The 18,262-nt window shown below is 45.0% G+C and overlaps 1 protein-coding gene across 2 annotated transcripts in view; it reads left to right on the top strand.

Moving 5' to 3' along the window:
- The window catches only part of LOC138676860 (tetraspanin-15-like), a 284,359-nt gene that overhangs the window by 80,886 nt on the left and 185,211 nt on the right, over positions 1 to 18,262 (top strand). For both annotated transcript variants that reach the window (XM_069766526.1, XM_069766525.1), the window contains exon 3: positions 16,573 to 16,647. In XM_069766526.1, the coding sequence (XP_069622627.1) occupies positions 16,573 to 16,647 (75 nt within the window). The remainder of the gene's footprint in view (positions 1 to 16,572; positions 16,648 to 18,262) is intronic.

The following is an 18,262-nucleotide window of genomic DNA, read 5'->3' as shown; positions in this document are numbered from 1 at the left end:
AAAGAAAAACAAATGTTAACAGTTATAGGCATGCTCTGTACATTAACGGATGCAAATCCTAAAAAAAAAACAGTTTCCTCACGTACCGGAGACACTGGCTCACGTAGACACATTAAAATCAATGTGTCTCTGCACATGTCAGCGTGTTTTCATGGACCGTGTGTCCGTTTGGAAAACACGGAGACATGTCAGTGTTCGTGGGAGCGCACAGATCACACGGATCCATTAAAGTCAATGGGTCCGTGTAAAACACCTACCGCACACGGATGTTGTCCATGTGCAGTCCGTGTGCCGTGCAGGAGACAGCGCTACTGTAAGTGCTGTCCCCCCCGCGTGTGGTGCTGAAGCGTTGTGAATTCAGCTTTTGGGCTCCCTCCGGTGGTTGTAGAGGGTAATGCAGTTGTGCCTGGACTGCAGGATTGGACAGGTGTATCTACTAATTGCAAAACTGACTGGGGTATATAGCTTTGCAGGACTCTTTAGTCCCTGCCAGTTGTCCATTGTTTTTGGAGGATTCACTTCTCTGCTGGTCTTTCCTGTTTGCTGTGCTTTTCTTCAAAGATAAGTCCTGGCTTTGTTTTTGCTGTCCACCTGCTGTGGACCTTATAGTTCTGTGCATTTTCATGTTTTGTCTTGTCCAGCTTAGTCTGTGAAGGATTTTTTGCAGCCTTGCTGTGTCTCTGGAGATGCAGATATACCCTCCATGTCTTTAGTCAGATGTGGTGTTTTGTATTTTCTGTGGTGGATATTTTCTAGCGCTTTAATACTGACCGCATAGTACTCTGTTCTATTCTTTCTATTTAGCTAGTGTGGCCTCCTATGCTAAATCCTGATTTCATGTCTGCGTGTGTTTTTCCCTCTCCTCTCACGGTCAGTATTTGTGGGGGGCTGTCTGACCTTTGGGGATTTTCTCTGAGGCAAGATAGGTTTCCTGTTTCTGTCTTTAGGGGTAGTTAGTTTCTTAGGCTGTGTCGAGGGGTCTAGGGAGTGTTAGGTACCCCCCACGGCTACTTCTAGTTGCGCTGCTAGGTTCAGGGCTTGCGGTCAGTACAGGGGCCACCTTCTCCAGAGTACGTCTCATGCTGCTCCAAGGCCACCAGATCATAACACTGAAGCCCCATTCATCCCTTCTTCCCAGCAGCGTTCGCTGGAAAGAAGGAATAAATAACCTTTTTTGTTTGTTTGTTTATTTTTGTTTTTAAAATAAAGTTGCCGGTAATCTGCCCCCTCCCACCCCCCAGCGGGGGGGGGGCACACAGGGGGTGGGAGGGGGCAGATTACCGGCAACTTTATTTTAAAAACAAAAATAAATAATAAAAAAAGATTATTCATTCCTTCTTTCCAGCGAACGCTGCTGGGAAGAAGGGATGAATACCGGCTTCAGCACTACACGCAGCGGACAGCGCTTAACTCTAGCGCTGTCTCCTGCACGGTCCATTTGGTCCTCAGTCGGCACACGGGCAGCGCACGGCTGCCGCACGTGTGCCACACTGATGTTCAACGTAAGCACACGGACACAGATAATTCCATTACCGATTTTTCCGGTACCGGAATTATCTGGACGTGTGAGACTGGCCTTATTAGGTATACGGGGTTGCAGAAGTGCTATTAACCCCTTTCTGACCTCAGACGGGATAGTACGTCCGAGGTAAGATCCCATGCTTTGATGTGGGCTCCGGCGGTGAGCCCGCATCAAAGCCGGGACATGTCAGCTGCTTTGTACAGCTGACATGTGCCAACAATAGCGACGTGTAGAATCGCGATCCACCCGCCGCTATTAACTAGTTAAATGCTGCTGTCAAACGCTGACAGTGGCATTTACCTAGCGCTTCCGGCCATCGGGCCAGAAATGAGCGCACCGCTGACCCCCGTCACATGATCGGGGGTCAGCTATGCATTGGCATAATAACCAGAGGTCACCTTGAGACCTCTATGGTTGTTGATGCCGGATTGCTATGAGCGCCACCCTGTGCTCATAGCAAGCATGTAATTCGGCTACATAGGAGCGATCTGAGCTTTGCTCCTATGTAGCAGAGCCAATCGAGTTTTGCCAGCTTCTAGCCTCCCATGGAGGCTATTGAAGCATGACAAAAGTAAAAAAAAAGTTTTAAGAAATATGAAAAAAATAAAAAATATATCAATTTTAAGTTTAAATCACCCCCCTTTCGCCCCATTCAAAATAACACAATAAAAATCAAATCAAATATACACATATTTGGTATCGCCGCATTCAGAATCGCCCGATCTATCAATAAAAAAAAGGATTAACCTGATCGCTAAACGGTGACGCGAGAAAAAAAAATTTAAATGCCAGAATTACGTTTTTATGGTCGCCACGACATTGCATTAAAATGCAATAACGGGCGATCAAAAGAACGCATCTGCACCAAAATGGTATAATTAAAAACGTCAGCTCGGCACACAATAAATAAGCCCTCACCCGACCCCAGATCACGAAAATGGAGACGCTATGGGTATCGGAAAATTGCGCAATTTTTTTTTTTATAGCAATGTTTGGAATTTTTTTGACCACTTACATAAAAAATAACCTAGATACGTTTGGTGTCTATGAATTCATAATGACATGGAGAATCATAATGGTAGGTCAGTTTTAGCATTTAGTGAACCTTGCAAAAAAGCCAAACAAAAAACAAGTGTGAGATTGCACTTTTTTTTGCAGTTTCACCGCACTTGGAATTTTTTTCCCGTTTTCTAGTATTCGACATACTAAAACCAATGATGTCCTTCAAAAGTACGGTACATCTTGTCTCGCAAAAAAGAAGCCCTCACATGGCCATATTGACAGAAAAATAAAAAAGTTATGACTCTAGGAAGGAGGGGAGCGAAAAATGAAAATGCAAAACCGAAAATAGCTGGGGTCATAAAGGGGTTACAACAGCACAAAGGTGGTGGATACAGTTTAAACCTGGTGAGCGCTACCCGTTAATGTCACCTCTGTTGTATTTAGCCCATCATTATAACCGTTGGGTTGTGCCCCTCTGGTGTGGTTGGCAGGGTTAATTCATGGTTTTGTAGATGAATATTTCATTATTTTCCTCCGATGTGTACACTGTATTCGTTTCTGATCCATTCGGTGTTCCTTTATATTAACACTACAAATCTTGTTAAAATTCCAGGCATAGAAATGGCGCACCTCTGCCCCAGACTGCGTGACATTCAACAGGAATAATACTCAGACAGAAGAAATTTCAGGCCTCGGCAAATGTGTTGCTTATTTCAGTGTAATAATCATTAGACACAGCCTCAATCTAAATACCATGGGGTCACTGATCCCCCTCACCTCCCCAAAGGGGCGATTCATTGTCTCCTGCCGCTCTTTATAAGCAGCATTGTCCAGAAAGCAAATACGTTTCATGTACATGAAAGTCTCATTCACTTAGAAGTCGTTTCATGCTCCGTTATCCGTTGTTGGCATTTTAAATGGTACAGCAAATACAGATTTGCATTTCTTTTAACTGTTCACATGCCACGTCCTATAGTGTACTGTGCGTTCAGCCATTTTCGTAGTGTTTGGATAACCGATGGATAAAAAAGATAAAGCAGCACTAATCCAAATATAATATGGGTACAAAGCACCAGGTCCGCCGACCATCAGACCCCAATATGCAGAATAACAAAAGGAAGGCGGCAGTCCCATGCAAAGTGACTCATTTATTCAGTGCATCTATTAGCAACATTTCGGCTCAATGAATGAGCTTTTCTCAAGTGACTGCAGAGCTGACTGACCGTTTTAAAAAGGGATATCAATAAATGCAGCCCTTAAATTAATTGGCATAAAACAATTAATATGCATGATATGTACACATATAATTCGTATATGGAAAGTGTCAATGTGCTTTAGTGCATTATTACAGATATTAAATATATGCATTAATATACATTCTTGGACACCGATGTTCTTCCAATGGTTTTCCGTGTTCTTATTTGAACGTGCACATTGTAGATTCAGCCTGAAAGCAGCAACACCATGAAGAAACACGTGGATACAAGGAGGAAAACAAACCAGAACATGTGCTAAACCTTAGGTTCCTAACAGCACCATCCTTTTTCTCTGACGACTACTTTACACCCCTTTGGCATTTTCTCAAGAAGCTTCATCAGAGAGTCACCTACAATGGCTTCCAATGAACTGGTATCCCACAGCTAGACGGGCAATAACCAACGGCTGACAGGAAAAACACCCTCTCTAAAATTTAATTTTTAATGATTTACTTCTTCTTCTAACTACTTAAGTTTAGCTAATTACTGCGAAAAGTGAATAACGGAAATAAAACCACAGTAATTATTCCACATGGGATTGTAGACCCCATTTTAGAACTTAACTCTAACCAGCTGAAATAAAGACTACAGACAATGCTTTGACGTGAGATGGCCGTAAGGCTTTATTGAGGGAAACCTATATATCATTAAAATACTCTTTATTAAATTAAACACCTTAAGCAACTCCGTTTAGTTGCAGACTTGACTAAACAAAATACTCCCAAAAAACACCCAAAAACATGGGTTAATTTATCCCTTCAATAAAACCAGACGACATAAAAAGATGAACTGAAAATATGCAAAGGCGCGGGCGGGCGGGTGTATCTCTTCCAGATGCTAAACAGCTGCTGAGGTGATCCAAACCCCTGAGGGGCCGGCGTATAACTAGTCCACTTGCCGCCAGAATAGCGTCCAATCAGCACCACGGTCCAGTCAGACGACTCAGCCAATCAAGGATCACGAACCACTGTTACTAAGGTTAAGGCCGAGCCCCCTTGAGTGACCAGCAGAATTACCTCACAACCATTATACCTAACTAGCTATTGAACCCGTTCTACGCCCGGGTGGCGAGCATTTATATTGGTATATTGTCTCCATCCTGGTATGTGCTGCTCCATCCTGCGTCCCCATCCTGTCATGCGCTGCTCCATCCTGCGTCCCCATCCTGTCATGCGCTGCTCCATCCTGCGTCCCCATCCTGTCATGCGCTGCTCCCATCCTGCGTCCCCATCCTGTCATGCGCTGCTCCATCCTGCGTCCCCATCCTGTCATGTGCTGCTCCATCCTGCGTCCCCATCCTGTCATGCGCTGCTCCATCCTGCGTCACCATCCTGTCATGTGCTGCTCCATCCTGCGTCCCCATCCTGTCATGCGCTGCTCCATCCTGCGTCCCCATCCTGTCATGCGCTGCTCCATCCTGCGTCCCCATCCTGTCATGTGCTGCTCCATCCTGCGTCCCCATCCTGTCATGTGCTGCTCCATCCTGCGTCCCCATCCTGCGCCCCCATCCTGTCATGCGCTGCTCCATCCTGCGTCGCCATCCTGTCATGTGCTGCTCCATCCTGCGTCCCCATCCTGTCATGTGCTGCTCCATCCTGCGTCCCCATCCTGTCATGCGCTGCTCCATCCTGCGTCCCCATCCTGTCATGTGCTGCTCCATCCTGCGCCCCCATCCTGTCATGCGCTGCTCCATCCTGCGTTCCCCTTCCTGTCATGCGCTGCTCCCATCCTGCGTCCCCATCCTGTCATGCGCTGCTCCATCCTGCGTCCCCATCCTGTCATGTGCTGCTCCATCCTGCGTTCCCCTTCCTGTCATGCGCTGCTCCCATCCTGCGTCCCCATCCTGTCATGCGCTGCTCCCATCCTGCGTCCCCATCCTGTCATGCGCTGCTCCCATCCTGTGATGCGCTGCTCCCATCCTGCGTCCCCATCCTGTCATGTGCTGCTCCATCCTGCGTCCCCATCCTGTCATGTGCTGCTCCATCCTGCGTCCCCATCCTGTCATGTGCTGCTCCATCATGCGTCCCCATCCTGTCATGCGCTGCTCCATCCTGCGTCCCCATCCTGTCATGCGCTGCTCCATCCTGCGTCCCCATCCTTATGTGCTGCTCCATCCTGCGTCCCCATCCTTATGTGCTGCTCCATCCTGCGTCCCCATCCTTATGTGCTGCTGCATCCTGCGTCCCCATCCTTATGTGCTGCTGCATCCTGCGTCCCCATCCTTATGTGCTGCTGCATCCTGCGTCCCCATCCTTATGTGCTGCTCCATCCTGCGTCCCCATCCTTATGTGCTGCTCCATCCTGCGTCCACATCCTTATGTGCTGCTGCATCCTGCGTCCCCATCCTTATGTGCTGCTCCATCCTGCGTCCCCATCCTTATGTGCTGCTGCATCCTGCGTCCCCATCTTTATGTGCTGCTGCATCCTGCGTCCCCATCCTTATGTGCTGCTGCATCCTGCGTCCCCATCCTTATGTGCTGCTCCATCCTGCGTCCCCATCCTTATGTGCTGCTCCATCCTGCGTCCCCATCCTTATGTGCTGCTCCATCCTGCGTCCCCATCCTTATGTGCTGCTCCATCCTGCGTCCCCATCCTTATGTGCTGCTCCATCCTGCGTCCCCATCCTTATGTGCTGCTCCATCCTGCGTCCCTATCCTTATGTGCTGCTGCATCCTGCGTCCCCATCCTTATGTGCTGCTCCATCCTGCGTCCCCATCCTTATGTACTGCTGCATCCTGCGTCCCCATCCTTATGTGCTGCTCCATCCTGCGTCCCCATACTGCCTCTGACCCGCTCGGCGCCGAGTGCTGGGGGGCCTGAGCAGGCGGGGACACCGACGCGCTGTGGGGGTCAGGTGCCGGTATCGCCGCCAGCTCAGGCCCCCCAGCACTTACTATATTCACCTGTCCTCCGTTCCATCGCTGAGCGCCGCCATCTTCCCGGTCTCCTGGCCGTGACTGTTCAGTCAGAGGGCGGCGCCGGCGCGCATTAAGCGCGTCATCGCGCCCTCTGAACTGAAGGTTACAGGTCGAAGACCGGGAAGATGGCGGCGCTCAGCGATGGAACGGAGGATAGGTGAATATAGGCGATACTCACCCTCCTGGCGGTCCCTGCTTCTCTGTTGGAGATCGCGGTGTGCGTTTAGTGTGAACGCACACCGCGATCTCCCGGGAGCGTCGCTCTGTGAGGCCCAGACTGCGCCGGCGCTTGCGCCTGCGCAGTCTATAAAGGCTTCGGACAGAGTGACGCTCCCAGCGTTATATTATAGATGGGATAGAAAGATTTATTTACTAACTAGGGATCCTAAACCATAAACTCATACTCCTTTAGGTGCCACAATCCCATGTGGCCCCTTCCATTATCCCCTCCAGGGACCTTCCATTACCATATCACACCTGTTCAGTATGCTTGTAGTGGAGCTGCAGCGTTATGCAAATTGTGTGCAAATATTCGTCATTTTAAGATTCCACATCTACAGTATAATAGATATAGTAAGTCTGAGTATGGAAAGAGTAGCTCTAGACAGCTCTTCAGGTGGTAATGGAGTCACGGGGAAATATTGGTAAAGGTTTATGGGGTTGGAGAATGTCAAAATAAATTAGGAAGGGTGTTCCGGACTAGAAGGACGGTACGATTGAAGCCTTGTGTGTAAGAGAGTGAATAGTGTTGAGGCATAGAGGGTGGTGTCTACGAATAAGAGAAAAAATGCCAAAAGGAGCATACCCTTTGTAGTGCAGCGGTACACCGTATGCAGTGATGAGGCAGTGACCCAGCAAAGTTCAAAGCAAAATGTCTCTCTAGACGGAGCCAAATTTTTGAAATCTGACCAGTGCCACTTTATGTGGTAATAACTCTGCAACGCTTCATCAAATCCCAGTGATTTTGAGATTGTTTTTTCGTGACACATTATACTTTATGATAATAGTAAATTTAGGTCAATATGTTTTGTGTTTATTTATAGAAAATATAAAAAATTTGAGAAAAATGTTAAAAAATTAGCAATTTTCAAAGTTTGAATGATTATCCCTTTAATACAGATGGTCATACCACAGCAAACCATTAATAAATAATATTTCCCACATGACTGCTTTACATCCGCACCATTTGTAAAATGTTCTTTTATTTTGTTAGCATTTTAGGAGGTTTAAAAATGTAGCAGCAATTTTTCATTTTTTAAAGGAAATTTACAACATTTATTTTTTGAGGGAACTATCCATGTATGAATTGACTTTAGGGGTCTCGTATATTGGGAAACCCCCCAAAGTAATACCATTTTAAAAACAGCACCCCCTGACATATTGAAAACTGCTGTCAGGTAGTTTATTAACCCTTCAGGTGCTCTACAGGAATTAATGCAAAGTGGTATGACAGAAATGAAAATGTGTATTTTTACCACCTAAATGCCGGTAACTTCTGAACAGGTTACAACAGCCGACAGACTCTAAGGCCGCTATTTGGTCATGAATTGCCATCGCAAACATCAGGACCACAAAATCATGATCTGAGGGCACCAATTGGGATAAAGAGGAAGCCTCCACAATCTGTTAACCATTTATAATGATGTAGTCACTATTGACAGCAGCATCTAAGGGGTTAAACAGATATGTACGGTGCCAACACTGATCGTGGCTGATACAGCAAGTTGTCAGCTATAGTGTACAGCCAACAGGTGTTGGATTGTCACCTGTATGGGGATACTATTCTCTTATATCTCAGGTCAGTTAAAAGACGTATTGGCTGTCATTAAGGGGTTAATGTTCAACTCCAAACACACAGCACACAATATCCTCCGGATCGCAGCTGGGAAACATATCCTCTGGATTACAGTCACTAAACACACCAGTCCACCTCTTGAGACCGTTTGCTGGGGACGGCTGCACCCCCGTGTTAATGTTCTTCTCACAGCATCACACAGTACACAATGTCCTCCGGATCACAGCCGGGAACTATAGCCACCCATTTGCAGTAACTAAACCCGCCAGTCAACCTCTTGAGACCAGGTGCCGTGGCCAACTGCACCGCTGTGGGTGCCAGGCGTCTCCGCTCCCCTGGCTGCTTGGCTCCGCTTGCCTATGTTGCTTTACATAGTATCTCTGCAGAGTCACTCCTCTGCCCTCTAGCATACGCCAAACTGATACTGACTCCAACACACCCAAATCCTATACTGCAGGGTTTTAACTTGAATCTGTGCCTTTCAGCCACATGGAAAACCCGGCCCGGAATTTAACAGACTGCACGACTATCATCCTGCAGTATGTTTCAAAACACAAAAGCCCATAGCAGGATTTTCCTAAATCTGACTTGGACAACCAGCATGTCCAAGATCTATACTCACTTTAGTCTGCATTGCAACCACAGCTACGCCTGTGACTGCAATGCACTCTCATGGCCTGATTACAACTCCGTGCGCATCCTGGGGGGAACATACAGTGACCTCTACATGTGACACCAGTCATTGCCTCACACTTATAATGCACTAAATACTAGATATTAGCAATATGGAACATAATCTTTAAGGCTGGGCTTTAGACACTTCAGCAAAGGACAAAATATTGCTTGTTATATAAGGTGTACTGACCAATAACATATGAGATAGCTGGCGCACCAACAGAATATGTAAGTATGCAGAGGGGGTGCAAGACTGATGGCTAATAATACATACTAACAAAAGCACAAGGAACAGGAGCCACCAAAATTTCTGCACACCACCAAAGTATAATAAAAATGATATAAGCTTTATTGAGAACATAATTAAAAACATCTAAAATCACACATAATAACCTCCGTGCAGATGCACCTGTGAACACTGTATGCCAAAATATACATAAATATTGAAACGTATTACAAACGTGTCCCTATCCTCTGCACTAAATATTGTTAATGTAGCTATACATAGTCAAAATATGGAATGAACACGCTGTAGACAACCATATGACGGCAAATATGCACACAGTCTAATATAATACAAGCCAAATAGCATGCACCACCTCACCACAATATGCAGCTTCCAGCAGGAAACCTATGGACACAAAGGAGCAGATAAATATAAATATAAACTGCCCTAGACATCCAAAGAAAAGAACAAGGGAGGATGTCCAAATATATAGGCAGAAATACCCTGCATAGTCTGACCCTAGGAGTGGTCAAAGGATGAAAATAGTGCTGGAAAAAGCACCATAGAATGAAACCTGCTACAGGAGGCTGTGAGGCTGGAAAGTCACAGAGCAATTGCGACCGGAGGAGAAGCCCAACGCGTGTCGCTGTTCTAAGACAGCTTCGTCAGGGGAAGTAGTGCAATTACCTCCAATAGCGCTTAAATACCTTGTAATCAGATGTGTGGTCAGGTCCGGTGTGTGGCTGGCAGAGCATGGGGGCCGGAAAACCGGAAATGACGCCAGGAAGAAGGGAAAGTGAAAGTATCCTGAACAACGCACTGCGCATGTGCCAAAAGAAGGTCAAAATAGCGCGAGTGGATACAGGCAAGAAGCGTGAAGAAACGTAAGTGTTTGTGACAGCGCAGCTCCCGGGAGCAGATGTGGTGACAGTCCTGCAATGCATAACCGTCAGCACATCTATGAGCACAAAAGGGGGAACATACTTATATCGCCCATAAAAAAGGGGGGACAACCGGTACACATAAAGGGAAAAGAGGCAGAGCTGTAAAGTTAATATAAAGCCGGAAGATTAGGTCCTGAAAAAAGATTTTATAATTAATACATATATATTCTCATAGATAAGGACATACAAGAATCATGATATTATAACATGAAATAAATATACATGTAGTCCAGTGTGCAAAATTCGTTAGAACATACAGTACTACAAGCATAGGTGACAGAATTAAGTACTATCAAACTGTGCTAAATCAAATTATTCACGAATATGTACATATAACACCCTTACAATATATACAGTTAGGTCCATATATATTTGGACAGAGACAACATTTTTCTAATTTTGGTTATAGATATTACCACAATGAATTTTAAACAAAACAATTCAGATGCAGTTGAAGTTCAGACTTTCAGCTTTCATTTGAGGGTATCCACATTAAAATTGGATGAAGCGTTTAGGAGTTTCAGCTCATTAAAATGTGCCACCCTGTTTTTAAAGGGACCAAAAGTAATTGGACAGATTCAATAATTTTAAATAAAATGTTCATTTTTAGTACTTGGTTGAAAACCCTTTGTTGGCAATGACTGCCTGAAGTCTTGAACTCATGGACATCACCAGACGCTGTGTTTCCTCCTTTTTGATTCTCCAGTGATTGTTCAGGATGTCCCTTACCTGGTTCCACTGGGTATGGTATCCTGTGATGAAGCGTACAAACTTGTCCGTTTCCTTTTTTGTAGAAACCAGCAAGGTGTCCTGTGTCTGTATTCTTGCTCTCTGGTAGGCCCGAGAGATACATTTCTTAGGGTAATTCCTCCTCCTAAATCTCTCCGTAAGAGGCCCTTTAAAAGCCATTTTTCAATGCAGTTTTAGGAGGCAGCTCAAATAGGTAAAGAGGTTTCAGTGGACACTTCCTACCACGTATGGTTTGCTAAACCTTTTTTACAGAAATCTCAGACTACGAGAAAAACATGCTCAGATTGACGAGTTTATCTGCATTTACAAAAGTTTTTTAGGTTTTTCAGTTCATTGCCGATTTTCTGTACACATTTTATATCCTTTATCTTGGGTTCTTTGATATTGGGAAATGGAAAAAAAAAGCAATTTATTATTAGTATTATTATTATTATTATTGCGCCATTTATTCCATGGCGCTTTATATGTGAGGAGGGGTATACATAATAAAAACAGGTACAATAATCTTAAACAATACAAGTCATGACTGGTACAGGAGGAGAGAGGACTCACAATCTACAAGGGATGGGTGAGGATACAGTAGGTGAGGGTAGAGCTGGTCATGCAGCGGTTTGGTCGATTGGTGGTTACTGCAGGTTGTAGGCTTGTTGAAAGAGGTAGGTCTTCAGGTTCTTTTTGAAGGTTTCGATGGTAGGCGAGAGTCTGATATTGTGGTAGTTTCTGAGGAAGCTGAGGTGGATGATATTTGAATAGTAAAATGCACTGCTTGAATAGTGTACTTTCTTCAGTTTTTCCTCTTCACAGAAGCTTCCTGGCCACCCGCTGATTGGAACCTGCTGCAGCTCCCTACTTGACCTGGTGGCTAGTCACACCTATGTTCTGGAAAAATCTGTGACGGGCATGAAATCTTGAATCAGCACCGTGGCCACGTTATTCACAGGACTTGAGATTCCCTGAGTTAAGGCCCATAGTGATCATTAGTCATTTTAATGGGGCTTCCAATATGGACAACAATTCTTAGATTAAATCTACCCTGGTGAATAAAGGGTTCATTGAGAGCTCTGCATGGCCCTGTCTAAATGGAGCGGAGATCGAGTCTGCTCGTTTCCACTTCATTCATTGTCTATGGGACTGTTGGAGATAGATGAGCATAGCGTGGACCTCCGCTCTACTCAGATGGACTTCTGCAGAGTACCATTGTAGGGATCATGTCTGAGGTTCCAGCAGTTGGACCACCGGCAATCGGTAAGTTGTTCCCTATCCAGTGTATAGGGCATGACATTTAAAACTTGGCACTTACCCTTTAGACTCACAAGAAGCTAAATCAATATATTTTAAGAAATGCTCAGTTCTTTTGCTTTATAAAATGCAGCTATTGGTTTTTACAGTATTTTCTATGGGAATACTAAACTTCATCAGCAACCAGAGCAATAATTTTCAATGGCCGGTGATAGAATTACCAAATTATGGTTTCACTGGGTGAGCTTGCTGAAAATTGCAGTGCATGGATCCCGTTATTTTATGTCCTACTGATAATTTTTTTGTCACGTGCCCTGCTATAAAATGGACATCGTAAATGAGAATCGAGAAGCGTTTCTTTGAGCCAAAATGGACAGACACTAACAGTGTTCCTGGGCATGTATTGAATATTAAATATTTTATGGAATATAATATTCTTTCTTGCACTATAAATGTATGTAGTGATGAGAGATGATCCACATAGGTTTCTGAAGCCAGATCCAGGATGATCATTTGATCGCTCTGCCGGCTTAGTCTGACATGGGGTCAGCTTCATAAAAGAATCTCTTTAAAGCCTGAGATTGGTTGAATTATTAGTTATGTGGATTGCTGGTTAGCACTATTGTGTTTATTGGTGTTAAGACTCACCAGGTGAGGTGGATCCTCTATTCCTTAGGTCTAGGTGGAGGACACCTAACATAGGGCTAGGAGTCTTAATCCCAAGACATACGTCTACGGAGATGATGTCCTAGATCCACCGGGCAGCACGGTGGCTCAGTGGTTAGCACTGCAGCCTTGCAGCGCTGGGGTCCTGGGCTCAAATCCCACCAAGGACAACATCTGCAAGGAGTTTGTATGTTCTCCCCGTGTTTGCGTGGGTTTCCTCTGGCTACTCTGGTTTCCTCCCACATTCCAAAAACATACTGATAGCAATTCTAGATTGTGAGCCCCATCAGGGACAGCGATGATAATGTGTGCAAACTGTAAAGCGCTGCGGAATATGTTAGCGCTATATAAAAATAAAGATTATTATTATTTATTATCCACACTGGACAACCTGCAAAACACAACGTGGTGCTGAACAGAGGGCAGTGGAGCCCGGGATTGGCATGCAACAATTAGTTTATCAACCAAAAATTGTGATAGTGAAGGAATCATTATAAAATATAGAAATATAAATGTTACTACTGAAATCCTCCTACTCTCAGGACAGGAATTGATGTTGCCCTGTCTACCAGTCACTGAAGGCCACCGCAGGGTCAGGTGACTGATGGATAGGAGTCATCACTGTTGGTGGAATGATATCCCAATCATCGGTCACCTGACCCTGCAGCAGACCGGTGTCCTCAGTAGTCAGGTGGCTGATGGCCAAGAAGTCACGACTTCCAGTCATCGGCACTAGTGTTGGAATCAAGTAATCAGTCATCACAACAAAGGGTTAAGGAAATCTATTCTTCACAGAAAATAGTTCTGCCGCATTCAGCTCTAATGACCTAATTCATCATTGTTGCAGCAGGGACCAGAGATATGGAGTGCTCCATTTCTCGTCATTTTCTTGAGGCCCAGAGGTTAATACCAGTATGGGTACTGGTGAATGTACCGCTCCTGTCACATGGGATTGTGCACAAACATGTTGTCTGTATTATGTGATCAGCTAATATCCAGACACGCGAGCAGCCAGTGACAACATGACAAGCTGGGACATCTCTCGCAACCGCTGTTCCTTCCAGCATGCTTTTATTGATTGCATTTTAATTGTGACGCGCACCATTTAATATGCTGGAGACTTGTACCCTCTTCCAGTCAAAATGGCATAGATAAAATGGAGGGCAGGGGTCACCGCCTAGACAATGAATCAAATATTAATGGAGAATGACACCGGAAGGCTTCATTTACCAGAGTGTAATGGATGAAAGTCTGGATGCAGATAGCAGGCTCTTTTCTCATTTACATTTATAGAGAATTTAATCAAAATGTCAATCAAGTGTGTCTTGTTATAATGGCTGATATGCAGAGAAAGGAGACTAATCCCAAGTAACGAGAACCTGGACTCTTGTGACAGTGGGGGAAAAATACATGGCCGATACCCAATTAAGATATTTTCCTTTTTATCTTGGGTTGTCTTCATCATATCAAGTAATCTTTATACAATTTTCAACTGATATCCAATAATCCGGTGTTTTTATACATCTGGCACCTATTAAAGGGAATATATATTTTATTACTCAATGCCAGATACTGATAAATATTAATTTTATCTTATCGGTTCATTGTTGCAGCCATTGTGCTTGAGCGTCTGTGAATAGCATTCAGAGATATGCCTTACCACAGCCACATGGACCATTGGAGTCTACAGTTTGTAGATGATTTCTTTGGGAGAGTGTTTTAGGGTACCGTCACACAGTGGCACTTTTGTCGCTACGACGGTACGATTCGTGACGTTCCAGCGATATCCATACGATATCGCTGTGTCTGACACGCAGCAGCGATCAGGGATCCTGCTGAGAATCGTACGTCGTAGCAGATCGTTTGGAACATTCTTTCGTCGCTGGATCTCCCGCTGTCATCGCTGGATCGGTGTGTGTGACACCGATCTAGCGATGCGTTCGCTTGTAACCAGGGTAAACATCGGGTTACTAAGTGCAGGGCCGCGCTTAGTAACCCGATGTTTACCCTGGTTACCAGCGTAAATGTAAAAAAAAACAAACAGTGCATACTTACATTCCGGTGTCCGTCAGGTCCCTTGCCGTCTGCTTCCCGCACTCACTGACTGCCGGCCGTAAAGTGAAAGCACAGCACAGCGGTGACGTCACCGCTGTGCTGTGCTTTCACTTTACGGCCGGCAGTCAGTGAGTGCGGGAAGCAGACGGCAAGGGACAGACACCGGAATGTAAGTATGTACTGGTTTTTTTTTTTACGCTGGTAACCAGGGTAAACATCGGGTTACTAAGCGCGGCCCTGCGCTTAGTAACCCGATGTTTACCCTGGTTACCCGGGGACCTCGGCATCGTTGGTCGCTGGAGAGAGCTGTCTGTGTGACAGCTCTCCAGCGACCACACTACGACTTACCAACGATCACGGCCAGGTCGTATCGCTGGTCGTGATCGTTGGTAAATCGTATAGTGTGACGGTACCCTTAGGCATGCTCTGAGAGCTGAGCAGAGGCCACTGGACGGTGAGGGGTAGGAGGTGAGCTGTGACCATCATGTGATTATTGTAATAGGCTGAGGAATAATCTCTACAGAATAGGATGTGTCAAGGGTAGTGTTGAGCGATACCGTCCGATACTTGAAAGTATCGGTATCGGATAGTATCGGCCGATACCCGAAAAATATCGGATATCGCCGATACCGATATCCGATACCAATACAAGTCAATGGGACACCAAGTATCGGAATATATCCTCATGGATCCCAGGGTCTGAAGGAGAGGAAACTCTCCTTCAGGCCCTGGGATCCATATTAAAGTGTAAAATAAAGAATTAAAATAAAAAATATTGTTATATTCACCTCTCCGGCGGCCCCTGGACATCAGCGGGAGGAACCGGCGTCCGGCACGGCTTCTTTCTTCAAAATGCGCGCCTTTAGGACCTGTGGAATGATGTCCCGGCTTCTGATTGGTCGCGTGCCGCCCATGTGACCGCCACGCGACCAATCAGAAGCCGCGACGTCATTCCTCAGGTCCTAAAAGGCGCTCATTCTAGGACTTTAGCTGAGGAATGACGTCGCGGCTTCTGATTGGTCGCGTGGCGGTCACATGGGCGGCACGCGACCAATCAGAAGCCGGGACGTCATACCACAGGTCCTAAAGGCGCGCATTTTGAAGAAAGAAGCCGTGCCGGACGCCGGTTCCTCGCGCTGATGTCCAGGGGCCGCCGGAGAGGTGAATATAACAATATTTTTTATTTTAATTCTTTATTTTACACTTCCGATACCGATACCCGATATCACAAAAATATCGGATCTCGGTATCGGAATTCCGATACCGCAAGTATCGGCCGATACCCGATACTTGCGGTATCGGAATGCTCAACACTAGTCAAGGGTGAAAGCTGCAAGATTTCAGAAGTTTTCCTTTATAATATAGATAATGACTTGTTAACAGAGATGAAACATTACTAAATATTCACAATTATTCCAGTTAAACTTGATTTAAGCAGTAGCTCACTTTCTGTTTAATGCCATTGAGGAGGAAGTCCAGCCATGGTCCACAATCTAACCAGTGTCTTCTGCTTTTCTTCCACAGTTCTTCTGGGTTCTGCTTGTCATCTTCCTTGTTGAGTTTCTCCTGATTATTATTGAACTGGTGTGTGAAAATGAGGTATGATTAACACTGGGGACATGTGTGATAATATAAAAACTAGATGGTGGCCCGATTCTGACACATCGGGTATTCTAGAATATGTATGTAGTTTATTTATGAAGATTTAAGAATAATGCAATGAATACACAGGATTTTCCGAGTAAAATATATACATTATCATAAAACTTTATTGCTCACAGAACTTAATACAACTGAATGAAATTATTAAACCGATCATCAAAATATATAAATAATTACATGAATATCTAACTGTATTTAAATAAATCATCGGACGAAAGAAGTACATCGACACTATAATATATTTTTTAACAATATCAACCCAAAATATTTTGTACACCACATTGACTGACAGAACGTGTTCAGTAAATGTGGCTGAACTACGTGGCACTGTGCAAAATAGATATAGAATCACTGCAATCAATGGAAAAGTATGCTTTCAAGTGAATAAATTTTATTTACGGTGGTAGGTGAAGCGACAGTTTTGACGTTTTGGCCGGACTTCGGCCTTTATCACATAGTCGCTGGAAAAAATATAAAACAATATATACAATCAGAATGTTTCATATACAAATATACAAAATATTTACAAAATACAAGAGAGCCAGCATATCCAGGTTTGTGTGGGCGATGCATTTAGGCAGATGCATTTAGGCTGGCGACATCAAAGAACAAAAGATACTGGGTATCAGTAGTACAAGAAAATGGCATAGAACATAAATTCCAAGAAGGATTAAAATTAAATCCAAATTAAATAGACATGGAGCATACCCTTTAAGGTCACCGAAAGATTATTGGCACCGTTTTTTTGGAATATCTCAAATTGGTGATGTACATCCTAGAGGTAAAACGATAAGGGGAAGAGTTGTTAAGAGGATAGGCTAGATATCACTGGCAAAGTGTAACATTGGGGACAGAATCATTGCTGTAGTCTGTGTGGTGCATCTCTCAACGATGTAATGTAACGTGACCGAGGGTAAGAATTGAAGGAAGGAAAAAAGAAGGGAAAAAAAAGGGAAACATTTTTTTTTTCTATATACCAGTTTAATGGATGGTCCAGGGGGGAGTTTGCGGCAAGCCAAGGGAGCGCTGTCCTGACTGTGACAACTGAGCTATAGTGGGTAAAGTGGTCAGGGTGAGGATATGGCATATACTAGCTCTAGAGTCCGAGTGAGCGGTAAATGTACAAAACAGTACTTACAAGAATTGGTGGCGCAGTAGTCCTGCGGGAGCAACGACGTGCTCGTGCAGTATATGTGTACTGCACGGAAGGAGGAACAGGAGCAGCAAGCTAGGGGAGCGCTGTCCTGACCGTGGCAACTGAGCTATAGAGGGTAGAGTGGTCAGGGTGAGAATATGGCATATTATACCGCTTGAGTTCAAGTGAGTGGTAAAATAGTACTTACTAGGATTGGTGGCGCAGTGGTCCTGCGGGAACAACGGCGTGCCGGTGCAGCGTGTGTGTACTGCATCGGAGGGGGAGCCCTTTTCACATCGCGCCGTCCGGTCATGTGACCGGAAGTGAGTGCGGAGCCACTGCGCCTGCGCAAGACCATAGCGTGGTGTCTATGGACACCTGCGCCTGCGTGTAAAGTGTAAAACCGCTCCCTGTCAT

This window comes from Ranitomeya imitator, chromosome 4 (genome assembly GCF_032444005.1).
Source record: "Ranitomeya imitator isolate aRanImi1 chromosome 4, aRanImi1.pri, whole genome shotgun sequence".
NCBI lineage: Eukaryota > Metazoa > Chordata > Amphibia > Anura > Dendrobatidae > Ranitomeya > Ranitomeya imitator.
The sequence above is the reverse complement of the archived record's forward strand: the minus strand, read 5'-3'. Positions and strand labels throughout refer to the sequence as shown.